This window comes from Bufo bufo, chromosome 8 (assembly GCF_905171765.1).
Source record: "Bufo bufo chromosome 8, aBufBuf1.1, whole genome shotgun sequence".
Lineage (NCBI taxonomy): Eukaryota > Metazoa > Chordata > Amphibia > Anura > Bufonidae > Bufo > Bufo bufo.
Window position 1 is genome coordinate 209185864 of NC_053396.1, and position 27938 is coordinate 209213801.

At 48.3% G+C, this 27938-nt stretch overlaps 1 protein-coding gene across 3 annotated transcripts; it reads right to left on the reverse strand.

The window, feature by feature from the left end:
- Window positions 1-334: 334 nt before the first annotated feature.
- RXRB (retinoid X receptor beta) lies at window positions 335-27938 on the reverse strand. Of its 3 annotated transcripts, XM_040442600.1 has the most exons (11): window positions 27699-27938; window positions 26045-26280; window positions 10494-10674; window positions 8299-8478; window positions 7925-7984; window positions 7685-7836; window positions 7437-7566; window positions 3765-3897; window positions 3592-3683; window positions 3335-3440; window positions 335-2045 (listed from the first exon to the last, which is right to left on the reverse strand). In XM_040442600.1, the coding sequence occupies exons 1-11, from the start codon at window positions 27712-27714 to the stop codon at window positions 1898-1900; spliced, it is 1434 nt and encodes a 477-aa protein (XP_040298534.1). In that variant the 5' UTR covers window positions 27715-27938; the 3' UTR covers window positions 335-1897. The 3 variants fall into 3 exon arrangements, with proteins under 3 accessions (XP_040298534.1, XP_040298535.1, XP_040298536.1); XM_040442601.1 differs by lacking the exon at window positions 7925-7984 and having other exon boundaries at window positions 1898-2045; window positions 27699-27937; XM_040442602.1 differs by lacking the exon at window positions 7925-7984 and having other exon boundaries at window positions 1898-2045; window positions 10494-10647; window positions 27699-27936.

Consider the following 27938-nt stretch of genomic DNA (forward strand, 5'->3'; position numbering starts at 1 on the left):
GACAGGACAAGTACTGCTTTTTACACAGCCAGGTTAGTGCAGTGATAGTCGGAGGAGGCACGAAAAGGTTCTCATTTCTCCCTTGCAGTAGGCCAAGCCCCAGGGGCCCATCAGAATACAAACGCCTTACTATAGAAGAAAATCTGAGACTTTACCCAAAGCTAAATATTCTTTTTAGGGCGACGTTTTACAGGGTTTATACACACATGACAAACACATCAGTTTCGCCGCAGCTTTTGTTCTACGTGTCCAGTAACTTACGGTTCGGGGGAAAAAACTTGGAGTAAAAGGTCCCTGTTCCAAAAACGGCAAGATGAAAAAGTAAGAACCAGGAGACAGAGCTAAATTCTCTTTAATATTCATTCCAAGCAACAGGAATAATAAACGAGCGCAGAGTAGGGGCGGGGCTACCGGTGGGAGGAGTCTTCACCTACCTTACCATCCCCTCCCACGAGGAACTGCCTCCTAGAAAGTGTATATAACAAAGTGTGGCTGGGTTTCTGCGTGTGACATCACTCGTATCCGCAGGCAAGGGCTGGATTAAGACGGCGACACAACTTTGTTTACCGATTACAGTGAGTGAGATAGACGGACACGACGGGCTAAAACTTCAGGGGGATTTCAATTGAGAGGGAAAGAGAAATGAAAAGGAGACATTAAGGATGACGGGGAGGGGAGAGAAACATCGAAGGGCGTGATCTAGCAGCAAAAAAAAACCTTCTTAAAAAGTAGAGGGGGCACACACCACACCTTAAAACCAGGCATCAACGGGGAAATCGCTGTGGGTGCCGATTCCCAAATACCAATTCGTTGCCCAGGGCAGGTTATTAGAAATAAAATCTTATATTATGGGAAACCAGCAAACTGGATGCATAAAAAATAAAAATAATCTGGAGACAGGTCTTTTTCTCACCCCAAAGTCTTAAAATCATGTGCAATACAATAATCTTCCTTCCAAATACATCATTGATCGTATAAGAACTGGTTGAACCAAGCAGAGGAGTCAAAAGTCATGGATCTCTCCTCGAGGGAAAAGATCAAGGTGCAGGGATCCCTCGTTTTCCTCAAGATAAACCCCCCCCCCACCACCACCAAGGAAAAAAGCAGAGACGCCAGCAACAGCCCCCCCCAACAGAGTTAATGAGCGACACCAAGAAATCATACAGAGGTCCCCTTCACCCAAGTAGTCACCCCTCTACCCTAATAAGTGCAGTAATCAAACAGGGCACCTAAAAAGCCAGACAGGGTGGGGCGCGGGGGTCTGTTCTGAATCGACTGAACAGATTGAACTCCTTACACGTTATACAGAGAACCCCAGGAATCAATACCAAACGTCAATAGTCCATTTTTCCGTTTAACAGTCCTTTACCAAGATGGCTGCCACTTGGCGCAGGTCTCCGTCATAGAGTTCGCATCTCTCAGAAGAGCTCCTTCTGGCACGCACGGGTGGGTGCCCCACTTCCAAGACATCCATTTTTAGCATAATGAAGGATATTGCATAGGAGTGTCTGAATGAAAAAAAAGGAAAAACCCTTGTCCCAAAGTTCGTGGAGCCCACGTCTTCATGATTAGTGGAAGCCTCAGCAGCAGTCATTAGGTTGTAATCAATTTCGGGAGGTACCAGGAAGGTTAGGTCTATTTTGGGCCATTCATTAACGCGCCCTACAAATTAGTTGCATTCAGTCCAACCCTTCTGAGGTGGATGCATCTATGAGAGAGAGAGAAGACCGAGATCTGTCACCGGAGGGGACCAGCAGTCTGTCACCAGTTCAGGCCATCTCTCGGGGTAGCTTTTTGAGGTGCCTATATAAATCTCCAATTGGAAGCGATCTATTAGAGTATGTATTCTAGCCGTCTCTCAGAATGGAGCAGCAGGTTGCAGCTACGGTCAAGTCTCTCACGACAGCTGGTGGGGTGCCTCGAGCATCTCCATCAAGAAGGTGTCTATTGGAGTGTCTCCAATGAGTTTGAAAAAGAAGAGGTGTTCCAGACACTTGAGTCCGATGGAGCGCAGGGCCGGGAGGCGGAGGAGCAACTTTGCAAACCTTGGGGGGGAAAAGCAGAAGAAGAGGTTAAGGAAGAAGCAGACAAAAGTATTAAAGGGGTATTCCCATCTCAGACTCGGGTGGCATATCGCTAGGATGCAATCAATGTCGAACAGAGGTGAGACCCGCCGCTATGTCCCAAACAGGCCCGGTGCATGTGCGGCCACCTATTCATTCACCGCTATGGGACTGTTGGAAATAGTTGAGCTAGTGCCCGGCTACTTTCAGAACACCCACAGCAGTGAATGGAGGATGGAGGATGGCCATGTATCCTGGTTCTGGAGATAGGAGCAGGTCCCAGACGTGGGGCCAACACTTCTCTCACAATAAAGACACTCTCTATTCACCGCTATGGGACCTTCGAAACACAAGGGCGATATTTGGAACTCCCATTGCAGTCAATGAAGACCATGCCGTACATGCGCGGTGTGCTCTTCTTCACTTCGTGGCTCCCGTTCTGGAGATAGAAGTGGGTCCCAGAGGCAGAACCCGCATTGATCCGACACTGACGGCATCTGCCAGTGATAATATTCCATCAATGTCTGAGATGGGCCAACCCCATTAAGACACATCCTAAAGCAAACACAAGTAGGTAAATTAGAAAAACATTGATCTCTACTTCTACCACCCAAACTGAAATAGTCAGCGGAGGACTGCAGACATGGCCGCCCAGTGTAGGGTGGCACCTTACCAACAGTTACTGTACAGATTCTCCTGGACCAGAATCACAGATTTCACTAACGGTAATGTAACCTCCCATGACCTTAGAGTAAGCGATTGGCATGCAGCATCCCACTAAGCTATTGGACAACAAGATCAGTGCAGGATCAACCTTACTAAACCAGGCAAATACCAGGTAGGGGTGGCCTTGATAGTAGTTTACATCATTCTGGAGAAAAAATACTTAAAATCATATTCAAATGAGCAGTTAAGTGCACCAAGGGCGGGCCGAGTGACTCTGTGCAGCCTTGCTCCTCCTGGTTCATCTGCCCGCCCCTGCCTCTACTTGATGGACAGGGCCAGGCAAGATGACTATGCAGGAACCATCGAGAAGGAGGAGGAAGAGCACTGGTGCACGAGGTGGCTTGGTCCCGCCCTCGGTGGACGTAACTGCTCATGTGCAAATGCATTAGAAGCATTTTTTTTCTACAGAAAGAAGCACCCAAACTGTATATTATTGGCATGCTTTTAAATCAGCAGGGTCAGCCCTACTAGGCATTATGCCTGGTTTAATAGGGTTGATTCGGCTGACAGGTGCAGCATTTGTCGTCGCTCTTCCCAGGCCTCACCTCCCCTGCTGGTCTGGATACTTCTGCTTGCAGTACGACTCCAAAGATGCATAGACCTTCTCTCTGAGAACCTCCACATCTCCCGGGTTTGACAGTCCTTTGGCATCTACACAAAAGCGGAGACACAGAATATAAGGATATGTACAACCTGAGGGCCAATGGACGCCCTTCTATAATGGAAGCACCAAGTTATCACGTTTACAGTCTCAGGAAACCATGAAGACCAGACGAGATGGTCCGCTGCCATAAAGACTTACCTGGGTTAAACAATATAATTGCTCGCAGACAGCCGAGCTCAGTCTTGTCCATGCGCATGTCTCTCATCTTAGACACAAGCTCAGTAAGAACTCTGCAAGATACAGACAGGGGTCAGACGCTAGCATACTGGGGGGTCACGAGAGGCTAGAAATTGGACTACTTTCCCATTTACCTGTCAAATATGGCCCCCACGCCGGCACTGTGCGCACTGTTACGGTGGACGTGCAGTCCTGTGGCCAGCAAGATGCCGTCCTTCACAGAGATGGAGCGGTGGGAGAAAGAAGCGATGAGGAGCTCGTTCCATCCTGAAGAGACACAAAGATCAATACAGGAAGGTTAAAACCCGTTACCCAAGAGCTGTATTAAAACCAGGCGACATCCGGTATGTTCTGCTTTACAGCTATGGAAGCTCTGAAGAGCGGTCCCAGTGAGCAGGACTGAGAGGCATATAGGCTTTGAAGCAGGGATGCTCAACCTGCGGCCCCCCAGCTGTTGTAAAACTACAACTCCCACAATGCCCTGCTGTAGGCTGATAGCTGTAGACTGTTCGGGCATGCTGGGAGTTGTAGTTTTGCAACAGCTGGAGGGCCGCAGGTTGAGCATGCCTGCTTTAAAGGGTTTTCCGGGATTTACTACAGAATAGGTCATCAATATCTGAATCTTGGGGGTCTGACACCCAGGAACTCCACCGATCAGCTGTTTGAGAAGCCAATGTCACTCTTGTGAGCGCCGCAGCCTTCTCCGCGCTTACCAAGGACAGCAGCGTGCATTGTATAGCGCTATGCTTGGCGAGCACGGAGAAGGTGGCAGCGCAAGTGGCTTCTCAAACAGCTGTTCGGCAGGGGTCCCAGGTGTCAGACCGCCCCACCTATCAGATACCGATGACGTATCCTGAGAACAGTTCACCAGTATGAAAATCCCGGAAAAGCCCTTTAATATTGGAATCGCCCTTAGATGCCAATTATGATTTATAAGAATTCACACGCCATGTACTCAGATATACATGAAACCTGTATAGCTGTGCCATTGTGAAACCAGCTCCCAGCACTCGCACTTACTCACCTGTTCTCAGAAATTCCAAACGCAAAGAGGCATCTCCCAAGGAAGAGAACCATCGCCCCAATGTCACCTATTGGAAGTGGCCGCCTGAGTGAAAATCCAGCTTTCCAACAAGCCTTGGGATTTGACAAGGGAATATAGTCTAAGCTGCATTTAAGGCTTTGCACTGAACCAGAAATGAAGTTAAATACCCAAGAGCTGACGTGAGAATATACCTTTATTATTTTCCGTAGATGGGTATAAATACAAGGTGTTCAAAAATAATCTCCCAAAAAGAAAGAAAAAATAATTATTATATAATCTCAGATATGGATATCACTAAGGCCATCTCTCCCTTCCCACAGATTACGTATCGAAAGGGTAGGAGTTTACAAGACCGCTTGGTCCACAGCCACCAAGAGAGAAGGCACGTGGCTGGACAGAAAACCCTCTGGGGTCTTCCGGTGTGGTACTTGCAAGGCCTGTCATTTTATATGTGCGACAAAAACCATCACTTGTTCTGTCACCGGTCGCATTTTCTTGATCAGGGATTTTATTAACTGTAAAACGAAGGGAGTAGTCTACATCCGTCAGTGCACAAGCCCTAAGGACTATATCGGGAGGACATTCGGAGAACTGAGGCGGAGGGCGTGTGAACACATCAATGAGGTAATAAAGCTCAATAACACACCTGGAGCGGATCACATCAACGAATGTCATAATGGCGATCTGAAAGCCCTCCGTTTTTCTGCACTTGAGGCCGTCCCTCTGTCCCCTAGGAAGGGTGACTGGGATCGAAAGAGTCTCCAAAAAGGAGACTGAATGGATTTATCGCTTTCGCTCCGTCACCCGGAGGTTTAAACGAAAGGTTGACTGACACATAATACCTTCTCTCCGCTGTCGTCTTTGTCTCTGTTTTTTAATGGCTTCCGCTTCTGATATTTAAAGGTACCTCTGTGTTGCAGGAAGCACCCTATTCCTGGTGACTTACATTCATCACCACTTCACTATTAATGTGTGTTACTTAGGATGCCTCCTCATCTAAGGGGACCCCTTGCCTTTTATCTATTTAATATCCCCTTTATAAAAACAATTAATTTCCCCCCTGTGCGCTGATGGTCCCTTTCGCTAAATATTAGTTTGTTATAAGATTATGCTCAGATCTAAGCGATATATTATGGGAGAATCCTCTCACCTCCGCCTGTAAATCACACTGCACGTCCTTTGCGTTGCACCAACAGTAAGTCACGCGTTGCGTTCCACAGTTGAGCGGCGTGCGGAAGCTCCACTTTACCATCAGCTCTATATCTGCCGGATACGTCCTGTGGGTCCCCAGCCAGTGAGTAAACCTTGTGGCACTTACCTATATCGGTACTTCTCTTTTTTGAATACATCATAATCTCTTTGGTATATCTGTTTTTTAGGTTACCCCTTAGCTGGGTTTGTTTGCTGATTATCGTGATGTATACCTCCTCCACTACCGGCTCAGGAGCTAAGTATCCTCCATATATATCCTATTGTTCCTAAAATCCCTACATGTATTGTTTCCATCTTTTCATAACCCCCTGATGAACCTCAAAGTTGTGGTGAAACGCGTTGGGGTCACTTTATGTTTTATCTATATTCTATATTTTTGTTTATATCCAACAAGAGATTACAGTCATCTCTCTGTACGTGTATATTCGTCGACTATTGGATATATTTTGGTCGGGTCTGGATAGGGAATTTCCAGGTTCTAGGAACGGGGACAGGGAACCTCCACCATCAGGGGGTAACCCTGGGATGAGAAAATTCTAGGGTAAAATAGGGAAAGTTCACCCATTTACCCTATCATCCTCTTCCTGATACTGAGATTGTATATATGTGTGTGTGTATATATTTTTTTTTTTTTTTTTTTTTTCCTTTATCAATTTTTTCTTTTTGGGAGATTATTTTTGGACACCTTGTATGTATACCCATCTACAGAAAATAATAAAGGTATATTATTCTAACTCTCAGGTTAGCTCTTAGGTATTTAACTTCATTTCTGTACGTGATTGACAACTTAATCATTGGAACATCTTCATCTTTGTGTGTTATTTGCACCGAACCAGCTAGCATCCTCCTCCATACTGTCTATGACTGGATATCTGGTTTGTTAAATCCCAAAGGTTTGTAGGTCAGATCTTGACTCATAGGAAGCCACTTCCAATAGGTGGCGCTGGCGAGATGGTTCTCTTTCTTGGGAGACACCTCTTTGCATACTGGTTTCCCATGGATCACTGCCAATGAGTCTCCACACAGGACTGGTCTCTCTTAAAGGCGTTGTCCGCTTCATCCTCAGGATAGGTCATCAATATCAGATTGTCAGGGGTCCGACTCCCGGCACCACCTCGTGAGCGGGTGTGATTACACCTAAACCATCCCATTCACTTCTATGGGACACCACTCAAGTGTATAGGAAGGAGAAGATCCCCTTAAAAAGTGAATGGGGACGCCATAGCTCATTGCTGCGATGTCGTCGGCGAGCAGGTAAAAGGCAGGGCTCGTCCAAGTGCAGCCTTCTCTTCAAGCAGCTGATCGGCCGGGGTGCTGGGAGTCCGACCACTGACGATCTCATATTGATGACCTATCCTGAGGATAGGTCAGCAATGCGAATAAAGCGGACAACCCCTTTAAGGCCATTTAGCACCCTGCCCAAGTCAGAAAATGGAGCATGCTGGGAGTTGTAGTTTCAGAACAGTTAAAGGTTGCAGACCCATAACCTAGGCCGTATCCAATGGCAGCCTCCATACATTTATAGCCCTGCGGGTAGAAGATCTCTTACCTGCTCTAAGCAGTATAACCTGATCGTCCAATAGCAGCTCAGAGAAGTGCGGGATCCTCTTGGCCCATTCCACAAGAGTAAAAAGTTGTTTATCAGCAGCTTGACAGATGTTGGTCACCGGATCACTGGGCTGAGGACGAAGAGAAGGGAAGAAGCCCATCATCCACGGCTCGAATGCCGGACCCTGCTCTACAATTTCTCATATTCAGTTATTTGATATCACAAGGGCCCGATCACGCGGTACTCACAGATCCACCGCCTTCGAGGCTCTGATCACTCTTCTGTTCCACCGCCAGTTCCGCCTCTAGGATTTTCTCCACAGGCATCTCCTCGTTTATTGAGCCGCTGTACTCCGCCTCTCCTTCGCGCTCCCGGCCTCGCTGACGTTCTTCCTGCACCGCTGAGGGTAAAAAAAAAAGAAATAAAATAAATCCCTTAAAAGACCTGCCCATTTTGAAGGCGTTGTCCAGGATTATGGCCGTTCCTACCTAGCCCCTGGAGCATCTGGAAACCCCCTTTAAGTCTATAGAGCCCTCCGGGAAGAATATCTATTAAAAAAAAAAAAATTGTAATGCTGCCGTGCCAGTGTTGCACACAATCCACAAGACGCAGCGAAATATAGTACACGTCCTATCTTTTGCAGCGCACGGACCCAGAAACCCATGGAAGGGATTGGGATTTGTGGATCGTGGACCCAGTCTGCAACACTTGCATGGCTGCCGCATGCTCGCGTGAATGGACCCTAAGGGCGAGTCTCCAGAACGTCGCCTTGTGTGCAGTGTAGAAACGTGACACAATGCAATGGCGGTTTATGACAGAAGGAGGGGTAGGCGATGGTGCCGGGCGGCGAGCGCTCACTTACCCTCCCGCTTCATGCCAGTGGCCAGACACTTCTGGTAGCGGCAGTACTGGCAGCGATTCCTCTGCCTCTTGTCCACGATACAGTCCTTGTTGTCTCTACAGGTGTAGGTCAGGTCCTTGCGGATCGTGCGTTTGAAGAAGCCCTTGCAGCCCTCACAGCTGTACACCCCGTAGTGTTTCCCTGCAAGACACAAGCGGGCGAGCGAGCGTTAATGCGACTCGGGCCGAATCGGTTTATCCCCAGTAATAACCGAAGGCCCTTTCATCTGGAGAAATGTATTTCTGTGTCACCAGTGACCTCCAGCCGAGGGACAATAACTCCCAGCCAGAGATCCTATCTGGGTCTCTTCATGTCACTGCTCGTCCCTCTCCCAGCTGCGGGTGGGTACAGGCCTGCAGGTAATGAGCTACGCCCCGCGTCTTTGGCAACCTCTGAAGACTGGCAGAGGTTCCAGAAACCTGGAGTACGAGTACAACAGCAGGCAGTGACCCGTGCCAGCGGCGAGTGCTCACCTACAGTGGATATAAAAAGTCTACACACCGCTGCTAAAACGTCAGGTTTCTGTGAATATACTATGGGACCAGTTACCTGTATACATAATGATCCGTGCAAGACACGTACACAGATCTGGGCCACAGAGTCCAACGTGGCCATGAACCCCAGGGCCTTATTGTGCTCGCACTACTCTGGTCAAGCTACAGTCACATGACTGTATGAAGGAGTCGTAATCCGGTCCGCAAATGCAGACGCATTCATTTCAATGGGTCTGCAAAAGTTGCGGACAGCACACCGTGTGCTGTCCGCATCCATAGTTCCATTCCGCGGCACCGCAAAAAACATATAACATGTCCTATTCTTGCCGCAATTGCGCAACGCATATGGGCCGGGATCCGCAAAACACTACAGTCGTGAGACTGAAGCCTAAAGAGAATGTGTCACCCCGAAGGACAGTAATACATGCACAGTACACCCGCCGCTGACTGCAGATCAGTAATTTGTATGGCGATACCCCCACAAACCAGCCACGGAATGTGGTCAGAGGACTCCTGTGCACGTGCAGATAGTGAAGGGCTCCAGGAGAAGTCCTCTCTATGCATCCACGGCCGATTTGTGGGCGCACAGTGGGGGAATGGGGGCGAGTGTCGACATACAAATGACTGATCTGCAGTCAGCGGCAGATTTCTACACATGTATTACTGTACTTAAAGGGGTTGTACATTCTGAGATATTGGTGGCATGTCGCTAGGATATGCCACCAATGTCAGATAGGTGCGGGCCCCCAAAGTCAACGAGAGTGAACCACACAGGAACGGCCACCCTCCATTCGCTTCTATGGGAGTTCAGAAAACTGCCAAGCGTTGGCTCAGCTATTTGCAGCAGATCTGTAGAAGAGAATAGAGAGGTGGCTGGACTTGTCCGGATCACTCTCGGTCACTTTGGGGGCCCTCTTGTAGGATAGGTGCAGGTCTCTATATCCCCAATGTCTCAGATGATACAACTACCAAAGGTGACAGATTTCCTTTAAAGAGCCATCTGTCAGCAGGATCAACCCTAATTGAGCATGATCCACCCTGGTGCCCATTCCACCTGACCTCCCTCATACACATTCCCAATCAGCCAAGTGTGCATGTGCCCTGTACAGAGAGTTGCCAGAAACCCGCTACCAGACTCCTTGAGCAGCGGCTCATCACCCCAAGAACGACGGGGTTCATGGAGCCGCAATCCAATAGATCCATCTTTATCTCCCTGACAAATGCCGTCGGGGGGCCCAAAAGGAAAGGGTGCTAAGCTGCAGTGCATAGCGCCTTCTGCTTCCAGCTTCGTCCACCGTTTAGCTTCTGGCACCAGCTGATCGGTAGGGGTGCTGGACCTCTATCGATCCGATATCGATAATGTATCTGGAGAATTGGTCTTCAATATCTAAAAGCTGGAAGAACCCGTCAAACGTCTGGCCACGGACACGGTTAGGCGGCCACCCTGGATGTCAAATGCAAACCACGGGTCTACAGGTCACTAAAAACAACTTCCTCTCCAGTGGATTTGGATCATCTCCAGGCAGTGGTCGCGCTAATGAACTCTACCCTGGACACGCTACATCTGACAACTGAGCAGACGCCGGAGGACAGCGCGCCGCAGAATCCGATGCAATGATGAGTATGAGGCAGGTGCACGTCCCGGACTGGACCAGCCCTTACCAGAGGAGCGGTCTCCACAGATGGCGCACAGCCGCTTTCCACTGGATGATCCTCCATTGGGATGGCCGCCCATGACTCTCATCCCCAGAGGAGGCTTCACGTCTTCAGAAGAGCTGACAGGATGCAGGCCAGAGAGGTTCACGGTGGAATTTATCTGTACGGAGGAGGGGAAGAGAAAAGACTATAAAAGATTTACAGTATACAGAGAAACCGCTAAAAAAAATGAACTGCATAAAAACTGAAGTTACTTAATATATTATCAACCATAAGTTACATCCTGTATTATACTCCAGAGCTGCACTCACTATTCTGCTGGTGCAGTCAGTGTGTACATACATTACTTATCCTGTACTGATCCTGAGTTGCATCCTGTATTATACTCCAGAGCTGCACTCACTATTCTGCTGGTGCAGTCACTGTCTACATACATTACTTATCCTGTACTGATCCTGAGTTACATCCTGTATTATACTCCAGAGCTGCACTCACTATTCTGCTGGTGCAGTCACTGTGTACATACATTACTTATCCTGTACTGATCCTGAGTTACATCCTGTATTATACTCCAGAGCTGCACTCACTATTCTGCTGGTGCAGTCACTGTGTACATACATTACATTACTTCTCCTGTACTGATCCCGAGTTACATCCTGTATTATACTCCAGAGCTGCACTCACTATTCTGCTGGTGCAGTCACTGTGTACATACATTACATTACTTCTCCTGTACTGATCCCGAGTTACATCCTGTATTATACTCCAGAGCTGCACTCACTATTCTGCTGGTGCAGTCACTGTAAATATACATTACATTACTTATCCTGTACTGATCCTGAGTTATATCCTGTATTATACTCCAGAGCTGCACTCACTATTCTGCTGGTGCAGTCACTGTGTACATACATTACTTATCCTGTACTGATCCTGAATTACATCCTGTATTATACTCCAGAGCTGCACTCACTATTCTGCTGGTGCAGTCACTGTGTACATACATTACTTATCCTGTACTGATCCTGAGTTATATCCAGAGTAGTATTTTGATACCATAAAAAAGTATTGCGATACTAGATACCAGATACCATTCGAAAAAAATAAGCAGCCTGCATTACGCATTTTATGGAACGCCCGGCCCATAATCGAACAGTCCGATCCAATTTTTTTTGGGGGAAAAGGTGATAAAAAAAATGGCGAATGACGCAGTTTGTTTGTTTTTTTCCCTGTAACGGCGTTTACCGCATAGGAGATTTTTTAAAAATATTTTAATAGTTTGGACTAGGGGTGGGCTATATAGGCGATATAAATTTGTGCCACGATATGGATTTTGTGCATATCGCCGGACCGCGATATGACCACGGAGCGGTAGTGAATGATCGCGCTCTCGGCGCGCAGCATGGTTTCCTGAGCCGGCACAGTGGAGAAGGAGAGGAGTCCCTCCCTCCCCACTGTGCACCGCTGCCCACTAATAAGAACAGAGTAGGAGGAGGAGGGGAGGGACTGTGGCCACTGCGCCACCAATGAACGCCTGAATACCAACGTAGTGTTCATGTGCCGGCCATATCCCGGCCCCTATGACTGCACGCTGCGATCCGCCGCAATTAACCCCTCCAGTTGAGGGGTTAATCGCGCGGATCACAGCGTCCTGTCAGAGGTCGGGTGCCGGGAATGTTCTTCAGTCTCTGCATTGGTGGCAGTGGGCAGTTCCGATCGGAGTCCCAGCAGTGTAATGCTGGGGCTCCGATCGGTTACTATGGCAGCCAGGAGTCACGCTACTGAAGTCCTGGCTGCCATGGTATGTTAGTGAGCAGCATTATACTCACGTGCGCCGTGGCCGCCGGTCGCTCTTTCTTCTGTCTGTGCGGCGCATTGCTAATGCTTATAGCATTAGCAATGCGCCGCACAGACCTATGAGAAGAAGGAGCGCCCAGCAGCCACGACGCACGTGAGTATAATGCTGCTCACTAACATACCATGGCAGCCAGGACTTCAGTAGCGTGACTCCTGGCTGCCATGGTAACCGATCGGAGCCCCAGCATTACACTGCTGGGACTCCGATCGGAACTGCCCACTGCCACCAATGCAGAGACTGAAGAACATTCCCGGCACCCGACCTCTGACAGGACGCTGTGATCCGCGCGATTAACCCCTCAACTGGAGGGGTTAATTGCGGCGGATCGCAGCGTGCAGTCATAGGGGCCGGGATATGGCCGGCACATGAACACTACAAGGCTGGGGGGGCACATGAGAGGCTGGGGGGGCACATGAGAGGCTGGCTGCCATGGTCAGCTCCCTGCTGTTGTGTGCACAAAGCACAGGGCAGCAGGGAGAGTGTAAAGTCCTATTCACCCTGATAGACCTCTATTAGGGTGAATATGACAAGGGTTCTAGCCCTTAAGGAGGCTAATAGTTATTAAATAAAAAGTAAAAAAAAAAAGTTTAAAACACCCCCCCAAATATAGAAAACAATATATCGCACATGCTTAAAAATATATCGCAATATAGATTTTAGGCCATATCGCCCACTCCTAGTTTGGACTGTTCGAACGTGGCGATATGTAATATGTTTATATATTTTATATGTAAAATTGGGAAAGGGAGGGATTTATACTTAATATTTTGGTGTTTTTTTTTTTTTTTACTTTTTATTTAATAACTATTTCCCCCCTAAGGGGCTAGATCCCTTGTCCTATTCCCCCTGATAGATCTCGCACTCTCCCTGCTGCCCTGTGCATAGTACACACAGCAGCAGGGAGGTCCCCATAGAGGGCTTCAGTAGCGTCCTGGCTGCCATGGTAACCGATCAGAGCCCCAGGATAAGGCTACGTCTACACGACGACATTTGTCGTAGCACTGTGAAAAAAATAGAACATGTCCTATTCTTGTCCGTTTTAGGCATTGTTACAATGGATCCGCAAAAAAAACAAAAAAAAAACAGACGGCATACGGATGTCATCTTTTTTTTTTTTTTCTCGGATCGGCAAAACGCATACGGTCGTGTGCATGTAGCCTTAGGCAAGGTCTACACGACCACATGTGTCGCACGACAGGGCACAACTACACTGCAACATTTGGTTGCACTAATTTCGCGCGACAATTTTTATAATGGCAGTCTATGGTGTCGCACTGCAACATGCAACATGCTGCGACTGCGCCGCAACAGTCGAGATGGATTTTTCTGTGACTGTTGCGTCGCATGTTGCAGTGCGACACCATAGACTGCCATTATAAAAGTTGTCGCGCGACATTATTGCAACAATATGTTGCGCTACAAATGTTGCAGTGTAGTTGTGCCCTGTCACATGTCGTCGTATAGATGTAGCCTAAGGCTACATGCACACGACCGTATGTGTTTTGCCGATCCGAAAAAAAAAAAAAAAAAAAATAGATGACATCCGTATGCCGTCTGTTTTATATTTTTTTTCCGGATCCATTGTAACAATGCCTAAAACGGACAAGAATAGGACATGTTCTATTTTTTTTGTGGGGCTACGGAACGGACATACTGATGCGGACAGCACACGGTGTGCTGTCCACACTTTTTGCGGACCCATTGAAATGAATGGGTCCGCATCCTATCCGCAAAAAAAAAAAAAAACACGGAACGGTCACAAACAAAATAAGTTTGTGTGCATGTAGCCTTACACTGCTGGGGCTCCAATCAGAAGCTGCCACTGCCACCAATGACAACACTGGGGTGGGGGTGCACTGTGCCACGAATGATGATAACTAAACCATTAATACAAATACAGGAGGCGGGTGCTGGCGGCATAAACACATAGCCGGAACCCGACCTCTATGACAGGGAGCAGCGATCAGTGGCAGTTAACCCCTCAGGTGCAGCAACCACTTCCTGTATTTGTATTAAGATATCATTGGTGGCGCAGTGGCCACAGTCCCTCCCCTCCTCCGCCCCTCTCTCATTGGTGGCAGCAGGAGGGAGAGAGAGAGACTGCTTCCTTCTCCACTGTGCTGAGAGAACATGGCGCGCCGAGCGCAGCCTAGTATCGGTAAATGGCAAATCACGGTATCTAATCGATACCGGTACAAAAGTATCGATTGGGTATGGATAATGCGATACCCGGTGCAACCGTACTCCAGAGCTGCACTCACTATTCTGCTGGTGCAGTCACTGTGTACATACATTACTTATCCTGTACTGATCCTGAGTTACATCCTGTATTATACTCCAGAGCTGCACTCACTATTCTGCTGGTGCAGTCACTGTGTACATACATTACTTATCCTGTACTGATCCTGAGTTACATCCTGTATTATACTCCAGAGCTGCACTCACTATTCTGCTGGTGCAGTCACTGTGTACATACATTACTTATCCTGTACTGATCCAGAGTTACATCCTGTATTATACTCCAGAGCTGCACTCACTATTCTGCTGGTGCAGTCACTGTGTACATACATTACTTATCCTGTACTGATCCAGAGTTACATCCTGTATTATACTCCAGAGCTGCACTCACTATTCTGCTGGTGCAGTCACTGTGTACATACATTACATTACTTATCCTGTACTGATCCTGAGTTACATCCTGTATTATACTCTAGAGCTGCACTCACTATTCTGCTGGTGCAGTCACTGTGAACATACATTACATTACTTATCCTGTACTGATCCTGAGTTACATCCTGTATTATACTCCAGAGCTGCACTCACTATTCTGCTGGTGCAGTCACTGTGTACATACATTACTTATCCTGTACTGATCCAGAGTTACATCCTGTATTATACTCCAGAGCTGCACTCACTATTCTGCTGGTGCAGTCACTGTGTACATACATTACATTACTTATCCTGTACTGATCCTGAGTTACATCCTGTATTATACTCCAGAGCTGCACTCACTATTCTGCTGGTGCAGTCACTGTGAACATACATTACATTACTTATCCTGTACTGATCCTGAGTTACATCCTGTATTATACTCCAGAGCTGCACTCACTATTCTGCTGGTGCAGTCACTGTGAACATACATTACATTACTTATCCTGTACTGATCCTGAGTTGCATCCTGTATTATGTTCCAGAGCTGCACTCACAATTCAGCTGGTGCAGTCACTGTGTACATACATTACATTACTTATCCTGTACTGATCCTGAGTTACATCCTGTATTATACCCCAGAGCTGCACTCACTATTCTGCTGGTGCAGTCACTGTGAACATACATTACATTACTTATCCTGTACTGATCCTGAGTTACATCCTGTATTATACTCCAGAGCTGCACTCACTATTCTGCTGGTGCAGTCACTGTGTACATACATTACTTATCCTGTACTGATCCAGAGTTACATCCTGTATTATACTCCAGAGCTGCACTCACTATTCTGCTGGTGCAGTCACTGTGTACATACATTACATTACTTATCCTGTACTGATCCTGAGTTACATCCTGTATTATACTCCAGAGCTGCACTCACTATTCTGCTGGTGCAGTCACTGTGTACATACATTACTTATCCTGTACTGATCCTGAGTTACATCCTGTATTATACTCCAGAGCTGCACTCACTATTCTGCTGGTGCAGTCACTGTGAACATACATTACTTATCCTGTACTGATCCTGAGTTACATCCTGTATTATACCCCAGAGCTGCACTCACTATTCTGCTGGTGCAGTCACTGTGCACATACATTACATTACTTATCCTGTACTGATCCTGAGTTACATCCTGTATTATACCCCAGAGCTGCACTCACTATTCTGCTGGTGCAGTCACTGTGAACATACATTACTTATCCTGTACTGATCCTGAGTTACATCCTGTATTATACTCCAGAGCTGCACTCACTATTCTGCTGGTGAAATCATTGGGGGAGATTTATCACTTGCATGCGCCACTTTTCGAGTGAAATTTTTTTTTAAAAAAATTGCAAACTACATGTTTCAAAGGAGTCAGAGAAGAACACAAGCAGTTGTCCTCCTCCTCCTCACCGCTCCCCCTCCGGTGTTCACTCCCCAGTCCCTCTGATGCGCCGAGTGTTCACGTGACAAGATGGACCAAAAATGTGACCGGAAAATATGAGAGTGACAGGGGAAGGGGGGGGTCGCAATTCATATAAACAACCTCTCCAGGTTGGACCGCCCCTTTAATTACGTAAAACTGAATGAACACGAGACCGGAGTCACCAGATGTCAGCCCAGGACTTCATTACACGTGACCGTCCAGAGCACACGAGATCCAGCAACAGCACCTACAGCAGTGACAATGAAGAGACCCCCCAAACCAGGTTTCTTCACCGCCACATACGTGTCATTGGCTGTTTTATTTTATTTTTTCAAGCATGTTTCCCTATAGACCAAGGTATGAAAAAATGTCACCGCACTCACAAGCAGCAAAACATAAAGAATGCAATAGATGCAAATAATGCCGCCATAGCCCCATAGACTTTGCCCGCGAAAACCTGCAAAAGGTGGGAGGGGGGGAATAAATAAAGTGTATGAGTGCACACATAGGGGGCCCCTTCATTCTGAGGGTCCCATCAGGGGTGACATCATATCACATCTGATAGAAAGAAAACCCCTTAAAGGCGATGTGCGCCATTTCCCGACCCCTCAGACTGGTGGGACCCGCGTCGGTGAGGTTACTTACCCGATACCTGGTGTTGGATCCCAGATCGTTCGCTCCCCAGCCTCCGCTGCTAGTCTCCGGTCCCTCCGTGTAAACTTCCAGTTTGACGCCACTGCAGCCAATCAGTGGCCGGGGAGGTGATCTGCACCCCTCGCGTCACATGACCATTTGGCATGACGCCATTGATTGGCTGAAGCGGAGTCAAACGGGAAGCAGCGGAGGCCGGGGAGCGAACGATCTGGGACCCGGAGCCGGGGATCAGGTAAGTGTGATCAACAATGCGGGTCCCACCGGTCTGAGGGGGTCGGGAAATTAGTGCAAAACCCCTTTAAGAACGGAGTCTACTCTGGCCATTAAAGGGGTTCTCCTGGTTTGATACCGATGGCTTATCCTTAGAACAGGTCATCAGATCAGTGAGGAACCCCGCCGATCCGTTGTTGAAGAGGCGGCAGTACTCACCCCAGTTCTTCCCAGCTCACCAAGCACAGCGCCGTCCATTGTATAGTGGCTGCTCATGGTATTGCAGCTCAGCCCCAGTCACCTAGATAGGACTGACCAATGAAGGCCAGCTGACTGGTGGGGGTGGTGGGGGGTGGGTGACACCTGACACCCCTATGATCAGTGAAGAGAATATCAAATTCCCAGAGAATCCCTTTAAGGCTCCAGGGATTATTTCTCCAGCCGCACGGGGCTTGTTCTCAGCGGGACAAGTTAGATTTTTAATGCCAACGTTTTGAGACCCTTCTGTACTGTAGAAGCTAAAGGTCCCATGTTCCTACGTGTCCGCATCGCTGAGAAAATGGTGTTTTAATATATGCAAATGAGCCTCTAGGAGCAACGGGAGCGTTGTCATTACACCTAGAGGCTCTGCTCTCTCTGCAACGGTCATGCCCTCTGCACTTCGATTGACAGGGCCGGGTGTGATGACTTCTTCACTGCCTGGTCCTCTCAAAGAAAGTGCAAAGGGAACATCAGTTGCAGAGAGGGTGGAGCCTCTAGGTGTAATGGTAACGCCCCTGTTGCTCCTAGAGGCTCATTTGCATATAATAAGACATCATTCTCCACAGCAATGGGAGAAACACCGATGTCTTCAGCTGACAAGAGCACATGGAACAGGTCGGCCCGTTTTCGTTCCGTTTTGCCGTTCCGGTTTTCCGCAGATCGCAAACGGCAGCATGGCATATACAGTAAACAGTAATTACATAGAAAAATTGGCTGGGCATAAAATTTTCAATAGATGGTTCCGCAAAAACTGAATGGATACGGAAGACATACGGATGCTTTTCCGTTTTTTTATTTTTTTAAGTTTTTTTTTTTTTTTTTTTACAGTCCCATTGACTTGAATGGAGCCACGGAAGGTGATTTGCGGGCAATAATAGGACATGTCCTATCTTTGAACAGAAATACGGAAACAGAATGCATACGGAGTACATTGCGTTTTTTTTTTTTGCGGACCCATTGAAATGAATTGTTCCGTATACCGAACACAAAAAACGGAGGCCTTAGCCAGTGTTGTTAGGGTGTACAGTGTGTTAACTCTGTCAGTGCGATTACGGAGATACCACATTTATATGGTTTTTAATGATTTTTATCGTTTTTACGACTTTAACCACTTAAGGACCACAGGTTTATACCCCCCTAGTGACCAGGCCCTTTTTTACAATTCTGCACTTCACAACTTTAACGGTTTATTGCTCGGTCATACAACTTACCACCCAAATGAATTTTACCTCCTTTTCTTCTCACAAATACAGCTTTCTTTTGGTGGTATTTGATTGCTGCTGACATTTTTAGTTTTTCTGATATTAATCAAAATAGGCCGCAATTTTCTCAAAAAATGTGTATTTTTAACTTTCTCTGGTAAAATTGTTCAAATATAATTACATTTCTATACAAGTTTGGGTCAGAATTTATTGTGCTACATGTCTTTGATAAAAAAAAATCCAATAAGTGTATATTTATTGGTTTGCGCAAAAGTTATAGCGTTTACAAACTATGGTACAAAAATGTGAATTTCCACATTTTGAAGCAGCTCTGACTTTCTGAGCACCTGTCATGTTTCCTGAGGTGCTAGAATGCCAGGATAGTATAAATTAGGGGTGCACCGAAATGAAAATTCTGGTCCGAAACCGAAAATTCAGGATGCCCTTTACCGAAAACCGAAACTGCCTTTTTGCCCAAATACTTTTAAAATACTTTTTTTTTTTTAATGATTGGCGCTGTTATGGAGAGGGGGATCTGTGGGTGGCTCTGTTATGGAGGGGGGGGGGATCTGTGGGTGGCTCTGTTATGGAGAGGGGGATCTGTGGGTGGCTCTGTTATGGAGAGGGGGATCTGTGGGTGGCGCTGTTATGGAGAGGGGGATCTGTGGGTGGCTCTGTTATGGAGAGGGGGATCTGTGGGTGGCGCTGTTATGGAGAGGGGGATCTGTGGGTGGCGCTGTTATGGAGAGGGGGATCTGTGGGTGGCGCTGTTATGGAGAGGGGGATCTGTGGGTGGCGCTGTTATGGAGGGGGGGGATATGTGCACTGTTATGGGCATAACAGTGCACAGATCCCTTTCCCCATAACAGTGCACAGATCCCCCCTCCCCATAACAGTGCACAGATCCCTTTCCCCATAACAGTGCACAGATCCCTTTCCCCATAACAGTGCACAGATCCCTTTCCCCATAACAGTGCACAGATCCCTTTCCCCATAACAGTGCACAGATCCCTTTCCCCATAACAGTGCACAGATCCCTTTCCCCATAACAGTGCACAGATCCCTTTCCCCATAACAGTGCACAGATCCCTTTCCCCATAACAGTGCACAGATCCCTTTCCCCATAACAGTGCACAGATCCCTTTCCCCATAACAGTGCACAGATCCCTTTCCCCATAACAGTGCACAGATCCCTTTCCCCATAACAGTGCACAGATCCCTTTCCCCATAACAGTGCACAGATCCCTTTCCCCATAACAGTGCACAGATCCCTTTCCCCATAACAGTGCACAGATCCCTTTCCCCATAACAGTGCACAGATCCCTTTCCCCATAACAGTGCACAGATCCCTTTCCCCATAACAGTGCACAGATCCCTTTCCCCATAACAGTGCACAGATCCCTTTCCCCATAACAGTGCACAGATCCCTTTCCCCATAACAGTGCACAGATCCCTTTCCCCATAACAGTGCACAGATCCCTTTCCCCATAACAGTGCACAGATCCCTTTCCCCATAACAGTGCACAGATCCCTTTCCCCATAACAGTGCACAGATCCCTTTCCCCATAACAGTGCACAGATCCCTTTCCCCATAACAGTGCACAGATCCCTTTCCCCATAACAGTGCACAGATCCCTTTCCCCATAACAGTGCACAGATCCCTTTCCCCATAACAGTGCACAGATCCCTTTCCCCATAACAGTGCACAGATCCCTTTCCCCATAACAGTGCACAGATCCCTTTCCCCATAACAGTGCACAGATCCCCCTCCCCATAACAGTGCACAGATCCCCCCTCCCCATAACAGTGCACAGATCCCCCCTCCCCATAACAGTGCACAGATCCCCCTCCCCATAACAGTGCACAGATCCCCCTCCCCATAACAGTGCACAGATCCCTTTCCCCATAACAGTGCACAGATCCCCCTCCCCATAACAGTGCACAGATCCCCCCTCCCCATAACAGTGCACAGATCCCCCCTCCCCATAACAGTGCACAGATCCCCCCTCCCCATAACAGTGCACAGATCCCCCCTCCCCATAACAGTGCACAGATCCCCCCTCCCCATAACAGTGCACAGATCCCCCCTCCCCATAACAGTGCACAGATCCCTTTCCCCATAACAGTGCACAGATCCCCCCTCCCCATAACAGTGCACAGATCCCCCCTCCCCATAACAGTGCACAGATCCCCCCTCCCCATAACAGTGCACAGATCCCCCCTCCCCATAACAGTGCACAGATCCCCCCTCCCCATAACAGTGCACAGATCCCCCCTCCCCATAACAGTGCACAGATCCCCCCTCCCCATAGCAGTGCCATAGACCGATCCCCCTACCCATAACAGCCCCGGCCCTGCTGCTCACAGCATCACTCACTGCATCTTTATTTTACCTTACAATCGTGACGCTCCAGTAACAACTCTGCAGGCAGAGCGGAGGGCGGCGTAACGTCACTTACTCACGTGACGCACCTGCTCCGCCCACTTTATGAAAGAAGGAGGCGGAGCAGGCGCGTCACGTGAGTAAGTGACGTTACGCCGCCCTCCGCTCTGCCTGCAGAGTTGTTACTGGAGCGTCACGATTGTAAGGTAAAATAAAGATGCAGTAAACCGCCCGCCCGGCGCCCGCCCGCAGATGGTGGGTGACAAATCCCACACCCCATATTTTCGGCCGATATGTAACCATATCGGCCGAAATGGATTAGGTACATTTTCGGCTGCCGGAATTTCGGTGCACCCCTAGTATAAATTAGGGATCGACCGATATTGAGGATTTTGAACGTTATCGGTATCGGCATCTATTTTGCCGATATTCCGATAACGTATTGGGAACACAGAACGCGCTGCTGACAGCGCGTTCTGTGTTCCCTCCGCAGCACAGGGGAGAAGGAAGCAGTGTCTCCTCCCCCTGTGATGCTGCTGCCGCCAATGGCAGGAGAGGAGACAAGAGGAGGGGCGGGGCTGTGGCCGCTGCGCCACCAATGAAGATAAGTCTTTCATTAATTCATATACAGGAGGCGGGAGCTGCAGAATCACATAGCCGGCTCCCGACCTCTATGAACGGCAGCTGCGGTCCGTGGTAGTTAACCCCTTAGGTGCCGCGGATCGCAGCTACCGCTCATAGAGGTCGGGAGCCGGCTATGTGACTCTGCAGCCAGCTCCCGCCTCCTGTATGTAAAAGAGAGGTATCTTCATTGGTGGCGCAGTGCGCCCCCCCCCCCCCCTCAAGCCCCCTAGTATTAATCATTGGTGGCGCAGTGCGCCCCCCACCCCCATCCCAATAGTAAAAACATTGGTGGCGCAGTGCGCCCCCACCCAGTATTAATCATTGGTGGCAGTTGCCACAGGATCCCCTCCTCCTCCGATCGGAGCCCCAGCAGTGTAAGCCTGGGGCTCCGATCGGTTACCATGGCAGCCAGGACGCTATTGAAGCCCTGGCTGCCATGTTCAGCTCCATGCTGCTGTGTGCACAGAGCACAGAGCAGCAGGGACAGTGTGAGCTCCTATTCACCCTGATAGAGATCTATCAGGGGGAATAGGACAAGGGTTCTAGTCCCTAAGGGGGCTAAAAGTTAGTAAAAAAAAAATAAAAAAATATTAAAGTATAAATGAAAAAGATTTACAAAAAAAATAAATAATAATACACGTTAACAATAAACATTAATTTTCAGCAGATTTGTGTAGGAAAATTTTTTTTCCCTCAAAAATAAAAATACCCAGAATATCGGTATAAATTATCGGCTATCGGCCTGAAAGTTGACAAATTATCGGTATCGGCCCTAAAAAATCAATATCGGTCGATCCCTAGTATAAATACCCCCCAAATGACCCCATTTTAGAAAGAAGACACCCCAAAGTATTCGCGGAGGGGCATGGAGTTCATGTATGATTTTTATTTTTTTCACAAGTTAGCGGAAAATGACACAAGTTAGCGGAAAAAGTTTCCATTTCTGCTAACTTCTGGCAAAAAAAAATAAAAAATCTCCCGCGGACTCACTATGCCCCTCAGTGAATACCTTGGGGTGTTTACTTTTCGAAATGGGGTCCTTTGTGGGGTGTGTTTACTGTTCTGGCATTTTGGGCGGGGCTAAATTGTGAGCAACCCTGTAAAGCCTAAAGGTACTCGTTGGACTTTCGGCCCCTTTACACACCTAGGCTGCAAAAAAGTGTCACACATGTGGTATCGATGTACTCAAGAGAAGTTGGGCAATGTGTTTTGGGGTGTATTTTTACATATACCCATGCTGGGTGAGAGAAATATCTCTGTTAGTGTCCATTCACACGTCCGTTTTTTCTTTCCTGATCTGTTCCGTTTTTTGCTGAACAGATCTGGACCCATTCATTTTCAATGGGTCCTGAAAAAAATCAGACATTGAGCTGTCCGTTTTTTTCCAGGACCCATTGAAAATGAATGGGTCCAGATCTGGTCCAGATCTGTTCAGCAAAAAACGGAACAGATCAGGAAAGAAAAAACGGACGTGTGAATGGACCCTAAATGACAACTTTTCCCATTTTTTTATACAAAGTTATCAATTTACAGAGATATTTCTCTCACCCAGCATGGGTATATGTAAAAAGACACCCCAAAACACATTGCCCTACTTCTCCTGAGTACGGCGATACCACATGTGTGACACTTTTTTGCAGCCTAGATGCGTAAAGGGGCCGAAAGTCCAACGAGTACCTTTTTAGGAAGGCATTTGGATACCAGACTTCTTCTCACGCTTTAGGGCCCCTAGAATGCCAGGGCAGTATAAATACCCCACATGTGACCCCATTTTGGAAAGAAGACACCCCAAGGTATTCTTTGAGGGGCATGGCGAGTTCATAGAAGATTATTTTTTTTGGGCACAAGTTAGCGGAAATAGATTTTTATTTATTTTTTTCTCACAAAGTCTCCCTTTCCGCTAACTTGTGACAAAAAGTTCAATCTTTCATGGACTCAATATGCCCCTCAGCGAATACCTTGGGGTGTCTTCTTTCCAAAATGGGGTCATTTGTGGGGTGTTTGTACTGCCCTGGCATTTGAGGGTCTCTGCAATCATTACATGTATGGCCAGCATTAGGAGTTTCTGCTATTCTCCTTAGGCCTCATGCACACGACCGTTGTTTGGGTCAAAACGGCGGCTCGGATGCGGACCCATTCATTTCAATGGGGCCGCAAAAGATGCGGACAGCACTCTGTGTGCTGTCCGCATCCGTGGCTCCGGACAAGAATAGGCATTTATATTGCTGGCGCCCGTTCCGCAAATTGCGGCAGTCAACACGGGCGCCCTCCGTTTTTTGCGGATCCGCAGCTTGCGGACCTCAAAAAAACTGCACGGTCGTGTGCATAAGGCCTTATATTGAGCATACGGGTAATGAGATATATTTTTTTTCCGTTCAGCCTCTGGGCTGAAAGAAAAAATGAACGGCACAGATTTCTTCATTCGCATCGATCAATGTGGATGAAAAAATCTCTGCCAAAAAATGTGCAAAAAAAAGAAGAGGTGAAAGGACATAGGAGTGCTTGCGAAGTAAAGCTGCGATCGCTAAAAAAGATCCAAAAAGCTCAAGATTTTACAGTGTTTTTGCAGTGATCAGAAAAAAACATTTCTGTCACTGCGGTGGGGCGGACTGAACGCAAGTGTGCGCACAAGATCAGGCCTGATCGGGCAAACACTGCGTTTTTTGTAGAACCTAAGGTGACCCTAATGTACTTATATAGATCTGATTGCGATCAGTCTTGATCACTTACAGATACTATATAGTACTAGTGCTGATTAGAGACAGCGATGACGCTAATCAGCGACTAATCAGTGACTGCGGTGGGCGCTAACTACCTAACAAGTGGCTAACTAACTGGCGGTGATAAGGGACCCTTAGGCCCCATTCACACGTCCGCAATTCTGTTCCGCATTTTGCGGAACGGAATTGCGGACCCATTCATTTCTATGGGGACAAACTTTGTCCCGCTCGGATCCGGAATTGCGGATCTGCACTTCCATTCCGCAAAAATATAGAACATGTCCTATTCTTGTCCACAATTGCGGACAAGAAAAGGCATTTTCTATATAGTTCTGGCAATGTGCGGATCCGCAAAACACATACGGACGTCTGAATGGAGCCTTACAGGGGGGTGATGAATGACAGGGGGGTGATCAGGGAGTCTATATGGGGTGATCAGGGGTTAATAAGTGACAGGGGGGGTGTAGTGTAGTGTGGTGATTGGTGCTACTTACTGAGCTGCCTGTGTCCTCTGGTGGTCGATCCAAGAAAAGGGGACCACCAGAGGACCAGGTAGCAGGTATATTAGACGCTGTTATCAAAATAGCGTCCAATATACCTTTCTGATGCGATTTTTTTAACATCTACAGCCTGCCAGCGAATGATCAGCGCTGGCAGGCTGTAGTTTAACTTGTGACCTGCGCGATCCTATGAGCGCGCGTTCACAGGAAATCTCGGGTCTCACGAGATGACGCCAACAGGCATCGCTGAGACCTGAGAGAGCCGCCGCACTGACGCCTATCAGCGTTAGTGTGACGGCAAGCGGTTAAATTATACATTTTTTTTTATTTTTTTTTTGTGGGGGGTGACGGCGATTTGGTTTTGCTTTTCCCGGTATTCACTGCGGAGGTTTTCCTAGATCAGGTCTCCTCCTCCCCCGTGCTCTGCACACTGGTAACTAACGCTCCTGTATCACAGCAGGATGATACCGGACGCGGCACGCCCCGTACTCCTTACAAGCCTCCAGTTGCCATGACAACCACTTGGCCCCCGGCGTCTGCATTTACAGAATCCCCTCTAACTGCTCAGATGCTGCAGTCACTATTGACCACGGCACCTGAGGGGTTCAACGAGCTGGTGGCGTAATACAGTCGGCACCCGCAGGACACAAAATAAAAGCGTTCCCTTAGATTTCAAAATCTCCGCTTGCTGTCAGTGGAAGTATTCAGTGTTTAGTTCCAAAAATCTGAAACGCATCCCGACCTTGTCCGGCAGACTCTGCATCACATCCCACATCTACCGGACACCATCGCGGAAACTAAACAAGAAAGTCCACTTCCACTGACAGGAAGCAGAGGTCTTGAAAATGGAAAGAACTGTAAAAGACAATAAAAAGCTGCAAAAACTGTTCGTCGGGCAACGATTAAACCAGTAAGAAAAACTCAAATCAGGATCTTCTCTGCATTTGACCCTGAAAAGCAGTTGTCGTCAATCCCCCGCACTGGCGAACCTGCTGCGATAAGTGCCCAGAGAAACCCGCCCATCACTTACCTGGGGGCTGCTGACGGGGCCGTACCCTATAGACGGGGTGCCGGGGATTCCGGGGGAGCCCACGGAACAGTTAATGACGGGAAAAGGAGAGCTGAGGCTTCCCAGAGGAGAGTTCACCGAGGAGGTCATGGCGGATCCGATCATAGAGGGGTGCAAGGGAGCGCTAGGTGGGGGGGTGTCACTCAACGGGCGCCCCAAAGGTGGGCTCAGCGAGGAGGTGTCTGGGCTATGGCAAACTGTGGAGAAAGAAAGGAGTTGACAATAAACTGAGGCAGCGGCACAATCCTCGCTGCTGAGACTTTGCTGCAATGTATCGGTACAGCCCAGGGACGTAAAGGGACTTTCCAGGATCAGAAGAGGTGACCACTATGAGATGGGGCGGGGGTCTCGAACCTCGGTGTGTGGACAGTGAGACCACCTGATACTGGCCCAGAGGACAGGCCACAGATATACTGGCCCCGGGGCCGCCTGGACAGAACAGGAAGAAGGGTTAGCTCGCTTCCTAAGGCTTCCATTCACTGACAGCAAGCAGAGAGGACTCAAAACACAAAGCATAATAAAAGGAGGTAGAAGCTGCAGATATACGGGGAGCATCATGGAGGACATGTCTATAGGACGCACCGTACCGCCTGACGGGGGGAGCGAGACCCCCGGGTATAACATCCATGTACACTGAGCAGATCCTGCAGCCGTTATCTGGGCACAGTACTACTACTCCCAGCATGCTCTGCAGCCCTCTATCATCTCCACAGTGCTACAACTCCTATCATGTCCTGAGACATCTATTACTAACTGTAACCGCACAACTCTCACCATCCCCTGCCGCTATTTATCATTATGTATATACAGTACTACAACTCCCAACAAGTCCTGACATACCTGCCTGTAATGCCAATTCATCATTATTTCCCTACAGTACTACAACTCCCAGCACTAACAGCAGCCCTCTAGCATCTGTGTAGTACAACTCCTATCATTTCCTAGAACATCTATTACAAACTGTGACCCCACACCTCTCACCATCCTGCGTCACGCTATTTTGTACAGTACTACAACTCTCACCAAGTCCTGACACACCAACCTGTAACGCCACCAGTCTCATTCTACCTACAGTACTACAACTTCCAGCATGAACTGCCGCCACCTGGCATCTCTGTAGTACAACTCCCATCATTTCCTATGACATAAGTTACGAATCTGTAATCCCCCACCATCCTGTGTCAGCCTTTACTAGCTGCTACTACAACTCCCATCATCCACTTCAGCCCTCTATCATCTGTGCAGCACTACAACACCCATGATGCCAACATATCAAGTAATAATACCATAACTCTCACCATCCCATTTAGTATCTACCTATAGTACTGCAACTCCCAGCATTCCCTGTAGCCCTCTATCGTAACTGCAGTACTACAGCACCCAACATGTCCTGACATACCAATGTGTAATACCTCAACCCTCACCATCCCGTGCACCCCCTGTAGTACTACAGCTCCCAGCATTCCCTGTAGCCCTCTATCACCTCTGCAGTACGACAATTCCCAGCATTCACCCCAGCCCTCTATCTAATCCCCGCCCCCACCCGCAGTACTACGACCCCCATCATGCGGGGAGGCCTCCTCCCGCGGTGTAACAAAGCCCCGGGCGCACTCACCCCTGCTGTCCCCCATCCCGTCCAGGCCGCACACCGCTCGGATGCCGCAGCCCGCACAGCCGCCTGTACACACACAGCGGAGCCGCGATCAGGACATTATGTTAATCAGTCTGTATATTAATGAGGCGCCGCCGCCAGTGACGCAGTTTCCGGGGTCTCCTGCGGTCACCCCGCACCGGACCCGCAGACAGCAACTCTCCCAGCGGCCCCCGCGGCCCCAGACGAATGAGGAAGCGGAAA